A 13,642-nucleotide genomic window follows, 5' to 3' on the forward strand; every position below is an offset into this window, starting at 1 on the left:
CTGCACTCCAGTCTGGGCAACAGAGTGAGACTCCAACTCAAAACAAAAACAAAAACAAATGGAAGAACAAGGTTATAGGGACTTGGGGGATTTGGCCGAGGTTGCTCAGATAGTAGAACGAGTTTGTCTCCAGAGCCTGAGCTCTTTTTTTTTTTTTGAATTGGAGTCTCACTCTGTCGCCCAGGCAGGAGTGCAGTGGCACACTCCTAGCCACCGTAGCCTCGACTTGCTGGGCTCCGGCGATCCTTCCGCCTCGGCCTTCCAAGTAGCCGGAACTACAGGCGTGCTACCACTCCTGGCTAATTTTTGACTTATTGTAGAGACGAGGTCTCGCTAAGTTGCCCAGGCAGGTCTTCAACCCGTGGGCTCAGGTAATCCACTCGCCTCGGCCTCCCAAAATGCTGGGATTACAGGCTGAGCCACCGAGCCCGGCCGAACCTGAGCTCTTATCTGTGATGCTACACTGCAAACTGTAAGGCCGGAGGTACCGGAGGGCAGGGCGGTCTCAACAAGATGGCTCCAACCCGGACCAGGAGAACAATGGGCGAGAGTAAGCCAGCAAAAATGAGTCCGGAACTAAGACTCCAGCCACAAAGCCAGCCAGTACCTGTTACAGCGACTCTAGCAACCCCGTTCAGTCAATCACCAGCAGACGTGACAGCTGTCCCAACCAGTGATTGCTCTCCCCGACCCCCTTACGGCTTTCTCAGTGTGCCCTTTATAAACCCATCGCCCATCTTGCTGGGTGTGACTTCTCCGGCCCACAGCTACATGGACCGGTGAACCTCGCCCGGGACTGCGCTAAATTTTTCTTGGCTCCTTTGTTGCCGTTTTTCCTGGTCTGGTTTCGTTTACCTTAAACAAATATTTCCTTTAAAAAACAATTTATAGAAATAACAAGAAAAAGAAAACAAACAAACAAAAAACAATTTATTTCCTCGTTGTCTAGAACTGTCCAAAGAATGTTTAATAGTGGTGGGACAGTGTTCATGATGACTTTGAGAATGCCTCTTAGGTTACTACTGGTTCCACTCATTTGTTATCATGATAAAGATGTAACTCACCTTGTTCTGTTTCACTTTGAGACCAATACTCACTCGCATAAAAACGATAGCTATTCAGCAGGGATCCCACTTGGAAAGATCAGAAGTTTGAGACCGGGTTTTGTTCTACAACTCTGCAAGGTTTGTTGTTGGTTTACTCTATGAGAATAGTAGACTCTGGTTGGGCGCATTGGCTCATGCCTGAAATCCCAGCACTTTGGGAAGCCAAGGCCAGAGGATTCCTTGAGCCCAGGGGTTTGAGACCAGCCTGGGCAACACTGCAAGACCTTGTCTCTGCACTCTAGCCTGGGCAACAAAGTGAGAGCCCAACTCAAAAAAAAAAAAAAATTTTGTAGATTCTAGATTAGCACTTATTTTTTTCAGGCCTTGTGTTTTTGCATCTACTTTCATCTATAGTCCTCAAAATAAATCAGTTACCATATATTAAGGTTACAGACTAAATGTTCTGACCTGAAGGCAAGCAAGCACACTCATTCATGCCAGCATTAATTCAACAGATTTTTGTTCAGATTTGCTATATACCAGCACTGGGGCTACAACGGGAAATACAACAAACTCCTGTTCTTGTAGCATTCTAGTGGAAGTAGTCAATAAAAAATAAACAAATTTACGAGAATTATTAAGGAAATAAAGTCAAGGAATGTGAAAAAGTGTTTGTGGGCAGATGGCTGAACTTCAGTGGTCGAAAGAGCAAAGACCAACGCTGGGAATGGTGCCTGCAATCCCAGCACTTTGGGAGGGCTGAGGCGAGAGGATTGCCTGAGTCCAGGGGTTCGAGACCAGGCTGGGGAACTTGGTGAGACCTAGTCCCTACCATAAATAAAAGATCGAAAAGGCTAGATCACAGTAGGGTCCTGTGAGCCAGAAAGTAGTTTAGATTTTGCAGTGGGAAACATTAGATAGTTTCAAGTAGGAAATGACCTGAAACAACTAATGTTTTAGATTTTTCTGGAGGCTATTCTGTAAGGAAACCAGAGGAGAGTTTAAGTGAATGGAGGCAGAGAGATGCAAGAGTTCAGGTGGACAATAGCAGCTTGGCTTCGGATGGTAAAAGTGATTAAGTGCAAAATTTAGGAATAGGTGAGAGAAAGGGAGGAATTAAAGTGGCCAGGTCACGACTGGGCAGGTGGTGAGCAGCATGCTTTTGATGGCACACAGTCTTCTCTTGTGATTTCTAAAATCTGTTCCCTTCATTCCTAATTCTTTTCCCTCATTTGTTTCTAATATTGCCAAGACTAGCTTCTACAGTCCCTGGCAAAATTAACTGCTCTCTAATTTACTGTATGCATCACTTAAACACATGGCCTTGGGTTGAGCTACCTGGAGAAAAAGTCCACCTACTCTGTTTGCTGTGTAGCTTTGAGCAAGTTTCTTCACCTGTAAAATAGGACATATAATAGTATCTACCATATAGGGTTTGTTGAAAACTAAATTTCTTGTCAGGGTGACTTTGCTTCCTCAGCATTTACCAGGTCCTTGATATATTCATAAATTTGAATTTATTTTCTCTTAAAGATTTTATAGTTAAGAAAGGCAAGAACTTGGATATTGTTCAAGCACTCACCTATTTGTAATAACTGAGATTCCTCTTTTGCTTGAGAGCACGTTTTGAAATTCCTTCCTAAAAATTCTTCCAGTGGTATTCCCCGATTTCCCTAAGACATTTACCTAAAATTATTTTTATCTTAAAATCTAATTTTCTAGGGTTTTTAATCTGTAAAGTTGACTCACACTTTAGGAAAATTTCCTGGAATCTGAAGAGGTGCTAATTGGCTGTTTAAGTTACTTTACCATTCAAAAGCTGAAACTAAAGAATGGTGATTTTAGCTATAGTCCCCATACATTTTGGGCCCAATTCCAATTCATCATAGACTTTTTTCTGGGTAGAATTTTCAGATAGCAATTCCAAAGCATAGTAGGAAAGAGAATTATCAGCCTAATAGTTACTGAGCATTAAGCCAGGGATCATGGGCTGGCACATCACTCATATATGAGTCAAAGGATAGCCCTGAGCTCAAAATTACTATGCATATTTGTCAGATGCTAGTCAATTAAAAATGTCTTCCCAAATTCCACTGCCTTATTTGTAAATAGGAACGTTTCTACTTCATAGCGCTATGTGAGAATACATATCATGTATTAACATACCATAATGAGATGAATTAACTGCTAACATAACCATTCTACAGGGCAAGAGGAAACATACTTTTTTTGTTTGTTTGTTTGTTTTGAGTTGGAGTCTCACTCTGTCGCCCAGACTGGAGTGCAGTGGCCGCTCCCGGCCACCGCAGCCTCGACCTGCTGGGCTCCGGCGATCCTTCTGCCTCAGCCTTCCAAGTAGCTGGAATTACAGGCATGCTCTACCACGCCCGGCTGATTTTTTGATTTATTGTAGAGATGAGGTCTTGCTGCCCAGGCGGGTCTCGAATCCGCGGGCTCAGGCAATCCGCTCACCTCAGCCTCCCAAAGGCGCGGGATTACAGGCTGAGCCACCAAGCCCGGCTGAAACATACTTTCAGTTCACTAAAACTTTTAGAGAATTTAGGAATTAGTCCAAGAACTCAAAGGATGGTATAGTCTACTTGTAAATAATTGGTTCATATCAGACTCCAGCAGAATAACATAACTTCTTCCCTTATTGGAGACACCAAGTTTCCTTCTAAAAGTGTTTTTCATGAACAGGCCTACTATTTGTCCCTCTGCACTCAGGAAGTGAACAGGGAACATTCAACAACTATTGGCTTTTAGTACCATGTACAAAGTACGAAGCAATACCAGTGCTTGCCTGTAGAAACATTTGCAAAGGATCACACTAAAAACTACGATGCTGTGTTAACAAATTAAGATCTTATAATGTGTAATTCTGCCATTAAAGATAAACATAAATTTTATAAACACCTATAATCTAATGAAGTTACTGCTAAAAAGTTTAAGACCAACAAGAATGCAAGCCAAAAGTATCCTGACACGAGACTGTTTTTAGCCCATTAACATTTCACATCACTTCCAGGGCAAAGTTTCAAACACTCAAATAAATGTTACAATTAATGGCAGTCTATTAGGGATATGTTACAGGTCTTAGGTTCATTACCCTCATTTCACATTAATCATCCCAATACTAAATCAAACAGGTCTAAGAATTAACTATAAGGCTAATAATATATAACATCTTAAAATAGCCAGATCTCAAATGCCCACTCGAGTCCAATGGCACAATCCTTGCTTACTGCAGCCCAACTTCCTGGGCTCTGGCGATCCTTCCACCTCAGCCTCACCAGTAACTGGGATTACATAGGTGTGCACAACGTCTGGATACTGTTTTTTATAGACATGGTGTACATTGCCAAGGCTGGTCTCAAGCAATCCTTCTGCCTCAGCCTCCCAAAGTGCTGGGATTACAAGCATGAGCCACAGTACCTGGTCTTTTTTTGTTGGAGTCTCATTCTGTTACCCAAGCTGGAGTGCAGTGGCACACTCAGTCACCACACCCTCAACTTGCTGGGTTCAGGCGATCCTTTTGCTTCAGCCTTACAAGCAGCTGGAAATACAGCTAATTTTTTGACTTATTGTAGAGATCAGGTCTCACCAAGCTGCCCGGGCTGGTCTTGAACCCATTGAGTTCAGGTAATCCCCTCACCTCAGCCTCCCAAATGCTGGGATTATAGGCGTGAGCCACCACACCAACCTCTGGCTTTTTTTTTTTTTAATTGTAGAGATGTCTCACCAAGTTGCGCAGGTGGTTCTCGAACCCGTGGGCTCAGGCAATCCACTCACCTCAGCATCCCAAAGTGCGGGATTACAGATTGTGCCACCAAACCCGGCGGATGGCCTAACTTTTGAACTAAAAATTTTGTTATACATTTTTTTGAGTTGGAGTCTCACTTGGTTGCCCAGGCTAGAGTGCAGTGGCATGCTCATGGGCAGCTTAGTGTCGACCTGCTGGGCTCAGGCAATCCTTCTGCCTCAGCCTTCCAAGCAGCTGGAACTACAGGCATGTGCTACCATGCCTGGCTAAGCTCTTGATATATTGTAGAGATGAGGTCTCACCAAGTTGCCCAGGCTGGTCTCAAACCCCTGGGCTCAGGCAGTCCTCTCACCTCGGCCTGTTACGTTTTCATTTGTTACCGTTATACATTTATTAAAGTTGAATCTACTTAACACAGATTCCACTAAGCACTTCCAGGTGATCCTACTGATAGTTAGGTTTGAGAACTACTGGTTCAGAATACAACGTATCCAGAGTTAAGATGATTTGGTTTTGGCAGATTTACTACCTGCAAGTTTCTAAATATTAGAAATGAAGCCCGTACATCCATGTTTCCTGTCCATACTAATCTTATACTTTCCCCATCTCTCAATGGTCTTATGACTCTGATATAAGGTGACAGACTACTTGATACTAAAATTATTCCAAATATAAATCAATTGTATAAGGTTGAAAATAAAAACCAAAAGCAGGTATAGTTTAATGTATTTTAATAGCAAACTTACAGGAACAGCACAGAAGACAGACAACATTAAAAACATGTACTTGCATGTAGGACAACTCAGTTAGAAAAGTATAGTGAATGGATGGAATCTACCGTATGATAAAAATGCTACAAACACCCTTTAGTTGCCATCAATAAGAAATTTACTTGTTTTAAAAAAATCCAAATGCTGGCATTGTCCAGAAAAATTTAACAGGTTTATTTATAATTGTTATAAAGTCGAACCGCTGAAACTTGTTCACTGAAACATTTTGACTTGCATTAATGCTTTACATCCCCGCTTTTATATTAAAAATTCACACACAAATGAAAATGGAAAAACTGCCAATACCTGATTTCTGTCCCCTATTTTTCCACTCGCAATCATATACTTAGGTACCTTTTGACCCCATGGGAAAAAAAAAAAAAAAAAATCTAACGTTCAGAACTACCAATAACAGGAAGAAGAGAATTTTTTTTTTTTTTTGAGAATGAAATGTTTCCCATCATAGTGGATTTAAGCACGCTCTCCACGTATGCGGCGTGCTAGCTGGATGTCTTTTGGCATAATTGTTACACGTTTGGCATGGATAGCACACAGGTTGGTGTCTTCAAAAAGGCCAACCAGATAGGCCTCACTTGCCTCCTGCAACAAGAATAAAGAAAAAAGTTAATGGTGTTATTTCCAACAGTTGAGACATACCTATCTGAATTAAAATGAGAATTCTGAACTTAAAAAAAATACTCTTCAAGAAGTCATTTTTTAAAATCAAAAATGCTTACATTTTAAAACCTGTGGGACAAAGCTCAGAAGGCAGCTTTGAAAAAGCAAAAGCTCAGGTCTGTTATTCTTATCAAATTACACAAGTCAAATTACTTTATTACTAGGAAACTTTCATTTTTCTAGTATTAACATGTAATTTCTAATAAACTGAAGCGTCCTGAATAACGTGAGAAACCCAATTTAAACTCATCCTTACAAAGATAAATGAAATCATATCTAGTCGAAATAACCCTCCCCAGTCTGGGCTCCGCACTCTGAATCCCATTCACTCCAATATGTGAACCTTTTGCCTTGCCAAGTAGTGCAGTATGGTTCTCATCTACTTTTTTTTTTTTTTCGAGTCGGAGTCCCACTCGGTCACCTAGACTAGAGTGCAGTGGCACACTCCTGGCCACCGTAGCCTCGACCAAGTTGGGCTCTGGCAATCCTTCCGCCTCAGCCTTCCGAGTAGCCGGAACTACAGGTGCACGCTACCACGCCCGACTAATTTTTTATTTATTGTGGAGATGAGGTCTCACGAAGTTGCCCGGGCAGGTTTTGAACCCAAGGGCTCAGGCAATCCATTCCAACCTCGGCCTCCGAAAGCGCTGGGATCGCAAGTTGAGCCACCGAATTGGGCCTATCTACTTTCCTTGTATACCTGTTTTTATCACAAGAGTATTTATAGGTCCCAGAACACATCACAGATTAGTTTCCTTATACGCTTTCACCAATTATGCCTAGGAGATGTTCTGTCCCCTACTAAGTACCTTCTTCTATGTACCTCAATCTGTGATAGCATTTGTTGCCCTCCAGTACTAATATTGATCCCTCTGCTTTGCTTTCCCATTTAACTTTAAGATCCTTTCAAGACATTTTATCCCTATTACCAATCAAAAACTGATAGTTGTATAAATCACTGACAATTTTAAGCGGAAACACCCATTTTTCTTCTTCATATGTCGTTTCCACTTAAAATCAACTCATAATTCAAATCGTTAGTATATCTTACAGTAGTCTGAAAAGTTGAAGAACTTTTTAGTCTAAGTTAAAACATCTGCTTACTCATTTTGAAATGGGGAAAATTGACATTTAAAAAAATAGTCATCAGCCAGGCATGGAGGCTCAATGCCTGTAATCCCAACACTTTGGGAGGCTGAGGTGAGAGGACTGCCTGAGTCCAGGGTTCGAGACCAGCCTGGGCAACTTGGCGAGACCTCATCTCTTAAGAAAAAAAAAAGTCATCAACCCAACAGTTTCGATTTGGAGCATTAAATGAGGTTAGTTGCCCTCTGTTCACTATAAGGACAAGTTATTTCTCTGTATATTTAGGGATAAAATAGTTTTATAGTTGCTGTTTTTATCCTAATAAAACTTATTTCCGCCAGGCTCGGTGGTTCCGCCTATAATCATGCGCCTTTGGGAGGCTGAGGTGAGTGGATTGCCTGAGCCCGCGGGTTCGAGACCTGCCTGGGCAGTGAGTCCTCATTTCTACAATAAATCAAAATATTAGCCAGGCATGGTAGCGCATGCCTGTAGTTTCAGTTACTTGGAAGGCTGAGGCAGAAGGATCGCCGGAGCCCAGCAGGTGAGGCTGCGGTGGCCGGGAGTGGCCACTGCACTCCAGTCTAGGCGACCGAGTGAGACTCCAACTCAAAAAAACCCCACAACAAAACAAAAAAAACTTATTTCCATTTTTGAATCTTTAAGTAATGAAAAACCCAAACATACACAAACAATTTAGAGCAATTTAAGTCCCACGATGATATACAATACACAAAATAAACAGATGGGATACACAGACTACTTTATACAAAAAAATATGATTTTGCAATAAAACTATTAAGACCCTACTTTTTTTTTCTGAGTTGGAGTCTCACTCTGTCATCCAGACTGGAGTGCAGTGGCACACTCCCGGCCACCGCAGTCTCAACCTGCTGAGCTCGTGATCCTTCTGCCTCAGCCTTCAAAATAGCCAGAACTACAGGCACACGCTACCACTCCTGGCTAATTTTTGATTTATTGTAGAGATAAGGTCTAGCTAAGTTGCCTGGGCAGGTCTCGAACCCACAGGCTCAAGCAATCCACTCGCCTCAGCCTCCCAAAGTGCTGGGATTACAGGCTGAGCCACCAAGCCTAGCCAAGATCTGACTTTTAAAAGCCTTAACACAGCAACAATTAACTCAAATAGCTCACACTATTTCATTTTATGAAAAAATTGCATTCATAACTTGTATCTTCATCTTTTTATTACTACTCCCCCATAAAAGGTTCTTTTATCTAAAATTTACTATCCCTCCAGCATTTGTTATCAAGAATTGAAACTTGGGCCGGGCTCAGTGGCTCAGCCTGTAATCCTGCGCTTTGGGAGGCCGAGGTGGGTGAATTGCCTAAGCTCGTGGGTTCGAGACCCGCCTTGGCAACTTGGCAAGATCTCATCTCTACAATAAAAATAAAATAAAATAAATTAGCTGGGCGTGGTAGCACGCACCTGTAGTTCCAGCTACTTGGAAGGCTGAGGCGGAAGGATTGCCAGAGCCCAGCAGGTCGAGGCTGCAGTGGCCGGGAGCAGCCACTGCATTCCAGTCTGGGCAACAGAGTGAGACTCCAACTCAAAAAAATAAAGAACTGAATCTTATTTACCCACACTGTAACACCTAGTTCAAGACTATTCCATGAAGAAGAAAGTAAGCACTCCCTCTTGCTTCTGTTCCCCGTGTAAGCAACCTTGAACCCTTTTCTTCTCTCCTGAATTCCTTGACAGTCACATTGACCTTGTATATCAACCATATTTTGCCATTAAGTTACTCGATAAGAGAAATCTCATTTATACTCACAATGCCTTGCTCTCAAGTATCTGCCAATATTTTTAATCTAACCAAGTTCAATAGTTTCTATTCTATGCAATGAGTCTCCTGCATCTTAACTATTCCAAAGGTATTAACACAGCAAGTCCATAATATTCAGGGATTCATTCTTGGGACATTCTAGAAGTGGGTAGAAAGTCTGGGAAGCATGACATACTGCAGCCTCCTCCTAGGAGCTCACAATGCACACCAGACACTAGAACTTCCTCAGGAAAGAAAGCAGTTTAATTTTGTTTAACCTAGCACTTCAGGATTATGGAAATCTGCAACGCCTTTGTAAAATGCAACACTACAAAGCTACCATGTGGACAAAACATCAGGCAGGTCCCATGGTTCTCAGACCATTTAGAGTGATATCATCCATTTCACCTAGGACTACTCATATGTGGCACGCAGCAAGCCCGGGCTTTCACTGCTGTCTTTGAACCTAGCCGTTGGTTTATTAAGAGATATGTCTGGTCAGCCCTGGGAGAAGATTCAATACCCAGAGGGAGCTTCACCATGACTATTACCCATTCTACTACCAGTATCCCACATCCCTTAAACATTAAAGTTGTAGGGGAATTAAAGACTGCCACATTATTTTATGATCCAATGTATATAATTAATTTTGGTAACGGCAGAAGAAAAAACATCTCACAGCTACAGAAAAATGCTTAGAACATTTTGAGCATATTAAATGTCTGACTCTTCCATCACTTCAACGCACCACTGCCCATTTTTAACACAAGGATACCTAGTTCAAGCTCCCTGATATTAAAGGCAAAGGCTAAAGTATAAAGTAGGTCAATTCTTGACTATCTGTGGCAAACTCAGACTAGCTTCTCTACCAGCCTCATTGGACAAGATATCTTCCCTCCTTTAGTTGTAAAGTATGTAATTCCAAGGCCAAAAATAAAGTGGCTTTTGGAATTCGACTTCAACTGCTATCTTCTATTATCCTATTTTCATCAGCAAATTCTACCTCTGTATCTTTAAGCAAACTAAGGCACAAGCACAAAAAGGCAAACACAAACCAAAAAACCTGTAACAGATTACTCTTTCCAATAAAGACAAAAGCTATCTAATGTTAAGGGAAGTATAGGCGGCAGGGTGCTCAAAACCAAAAAACCCCCACAAATAGTGACAAATAGACAACAACAACAACGGAAACTTACAAATAATTTTTAAAAGATGAGAGACCGTTACCCAGATTGTTTAATAACTTCAACTCACAATTGACATTTAAGCTAAAAATGCTGTACTTTTCAAGTACAGTGTTGTGTTCTTTAAGCATAGTGCTGCTAACTAATGAGAAAACAAACTTAACAGCTTTGTACCAATGCTTGGGAATCTTAGTAATCTTTAGTAATAAATGAAATGAACTAAAAACTCAGCTATTAAAATGGAAAATAAAGTTTTAAGTAACAGCATGGGAAGATTTTAATAGTTGAAATTTCAGTAATTTCAACTCAGAGAATTTAATGGATGCCTACTCCTGGAATCCACCAATCAAATGAAGTTCAGACTAACCATAGAAACAGCTTGTCCAATCACACTTCAGAGTAGAATCCACCTATCAAATCTTTCTCACATATAAAGCAAAGGCCCAGCACAGCAACAGCAGCCCTGAAAATCCTCCAATGGAGTCCAGTAGATTCTGGACTCCCTCCCCCATGCCACCCCCTCCCCAACAAGAGGCTCTTGATTCAGGTCTCTAATGGCACCTAGCAATCAGCATTTTTAACCACCCCCACTCCCATGCCTCATATTTTGATATTTCAATCTAAAAAAATTCAACCACACAATATAAAACAGGTGACTAAAGCAATTGATGTTAATTATACCTACGGTCCTTATCACTTACTTGTAGGAGCTTCAAGTTTTGATCTTGGGATAAGCCACAAACATTTCAAATACATAAACATCTCTAGAATAGTATTTTTCTAAGTCCTGACATGCTAGAGATTAAGATTAAATTCAATATGCTCCCTATTTAAGTGGAAATCCCTAATCCCCCTTAGCAAGCCATAAACCTTCAAATCCCTGGTCCCTTTACATGTCTAGTATCATCTCCAAGCACCTTTTCTTCCTATCTTGTCAATCCAATCTGAACCTCCACTCCTGCTCTTTTTAGCTACCTATTCACATCCTAGATATTAAGCTGTACTACATCTGTCTTTTCAGTTTCAGGACATTCTGTTATTCCTTTTATAATAGTCACTGTTGTATGAAACTGTGATGGCAAATATAGACCTTCCAGTCCTGTATCTTCTAAATGTCCTGCAGCATCCATAAACCAAACCAGAAGGTTTTCTTTTTGTTTTTAATGCAACACTGAAAATTTTTAAGTGGTATAATGGAATGTACACTAGGGTTTGGAGTCAAATAATGGGTTCAAATTATGGTTCTGTCATTTTTAAACGTCTATGACCTTGAGCAACTTAACCTTTCTCAAGTCTCTTCGACAGTGTAATAGTGTAATATCAATATCACCCCACAGGCTGTGATGATAAGCATATGCAAAGATTTTACATTGTTTTTGGTACACAGCAGGAACACAAACTCTCATAGTCTTCCCTACCCGCCATTTTACCTGCAAAGCACCAATAGCTGCGCTCTGGAAGCGCAGATCTGTTTTGAAGTCCTGAGCAATTTCTCGCACCAGACGTTGGAAAGGAAGTTTGCGAATCAGAAGTTCAGTGGACTTCTGATAACGTCTAATTTCACGGAGTGCCACAGTACCAGGCCTTTAAAAAATTAACAATAAAGAAATTGTTATCAAATACATAACATCAAAGGAAAAGTTTTAAAGCAAGCAGTAAGTTTTCAAAAAACAAACTACCCATCTATTCTTCAACTTCAGTATCAAATTTCACTGACCAATTATGATCTGAACATTTAAGTCTATTAACATAACAATACCTTTAAAGCAAAAAACATAAAACTAAAGTAGATTCTTAGCAAGAAGTAACCAAGGTCCTGCCTATTTTCATTTAACACACATACAAATATACGAGTACACACACGTATCTGTCATCAAATTCGTTAAAAATCACAACTTGGGAAGATATTAGCTGTCAGGCCACTAAAAAAGAAGTTCACTCTCTCCAATTTAGCACCACTTCTTCCCACCTGCAACCTTGACTATTTTAATAGCCCTTGAAGACTACCAACATAACCCAATGAGCTTCATTTAAAAACACACTTGTATTTAATTTCTCAGAATACCTTTATTCTTTGACTACCGTTTATCCCTCATGAATTTGGATATGCCTGACTGTGTAGTGTTCCTTCTACACAGAAAAGTCTTTTTATTTAAGTAATTGTCAGCAAGCAATTCTCCTCTAATTCTGATTTATTTCTTCCACTATATATGCTTTTATTTTAGGTTAGTTGTAAAATTAGCAGAGGCTACCTAAAGTATGGATAACTTCTGCCCTCTAATGGTAGATGGCCTTAACAACACTGCTCAGGTAGTCCAAAATCAAACGAGGTAATACAGAAGGAAATAAACAAGCCAAGTAAGAGGGACCGGAACTTTAGTAAAACAAAACCTCTGATCTTGGCTAAAGCTAGGAGGTAAAAGATATTGTAAAAAAAAAAAATGTATTTAAGAAAACACTTTACAATTTTGAAAAAATCACTAACTTAATAACTAACTAAAACGTCAATATGCCCCATTATCGGTGATGTATTAGGCCTCCTTGGGCCTCTAGGTCGGATTATGGCTTCAAAATAAAACATGTTTACAATAAAACCCGCTACTAAATTCTATATATAAATGAATATACCGTATGTATAGGAAAGCAGTAGTAAATATTCAAAAGGGAGAAACATCAGTCTCCCTAAAAATTGTCCTGCTGTCCATCGTTTTGTTAAATTATATGGATACTACAGGAGAGACTTAGTTCCATTTTCCCCTCTTTTAAATACCTGTAACGATGAGGTTTCTTCACCCCTCCAGTAGAGGGCGCACTCTTGCGAGCGGCTTTTGTAGCCAGTTGCTTCCTGGGTGCTTTACCACCGGTCGATTTGCGGGCGGTCTGCTTTGTACGAGCCATGGTATAGAGACCTCCTTACTTACCTACCAGCATTAAAAAGCCAAAAATCACCATATGCAACTCCTGAACATACAAGTTTTCCGCCACTATCGCCCCCTCCCCAAGTGCGAAAATGATCAGTATTAAAAAAACAACCGTACTGTTACGTAATATTAAAGAGTGCAAATCACGTCTACCACCCAAACAGGACTTCTCCAAACAAACTGTAGTACGAGAAAATTGTTAACATAAATTTCAACCCTCTCTCAACATGCTAATTCTGAGCGACAAACAGCAACACAAAAAGACCCCCAACAGCCTTTGATCCCATTTCTGTAATTAAAGCAGAAATTGGAAATGTCTGTCAACATTCCATCCACAAACAAGGCAAAAGAACGAAGCCGCAAACCACAGAAAGGTCGAGTCGAATTACAGCAAAAAAGGTTTCGCCCCCCCC

The 13,642-nt window shown here is 40.7% G+C and overlaps 1 protein-coding gene across 3 annotated transcripts in view; it reads right to left on the reverse strand.

Moving 5' to 3' along the window:
• Positions 1-5,523: 5,523 nt before the first annotated feature.
• The window catches only part of LOC103252177 (histone H3.3), an 8,600-nt gene continuing 481 nt past the window's right edge, over positions 5,524-13,642 (reverse strand). Inside the window, exons 2-4 of one of the 3 annotated variants that reach the window (XM_008050799.2) lie at positions 13,079-13,229; positions 11,739-11,892; positions 5,524-6,179 (exon numbers count right to left, since the gene is read on the reverse strand). In XM_008050799.2, coding sequence (XP_008048990.1) covers positions 6,051-6,179; positions 11,739-11,892; positions 13,079-13,206 — 411 coding nt within the window. In that variant the 5' untranslated portion in view covers positions 13,207-13,229 and the 3' untranslated portion in view covers positions 5,524-6,050. Of the gene's footprint in view, positions 6,180-11,726; positions 11,893-13,078; positions 13,243-13,642 lie in introns of those variants that run through there. The other 2 variants (XM_021708977.1, XM_021708976.1) reach the window with 2 other exon arrangements.

The sequence above is a fragment of the Carlito syrichta genome, unplaced genomic scaffold (assembly GCF_000164805.1).
Source record: "Carlito syrichta isolate Samal-C Ts95f unplaced genomic scaffold, Tarsius_syrichta-2.0.1 Scaffold153687, whole genome shotgun sequence".
In the NCBI taxonomy this organism is placed as follows: domain Eukaryota; kingdom Metazoa; phylum Chordata; class Mammalia; order Primates; family Tarsiidae; genus Carlito; species Carlito syrichta.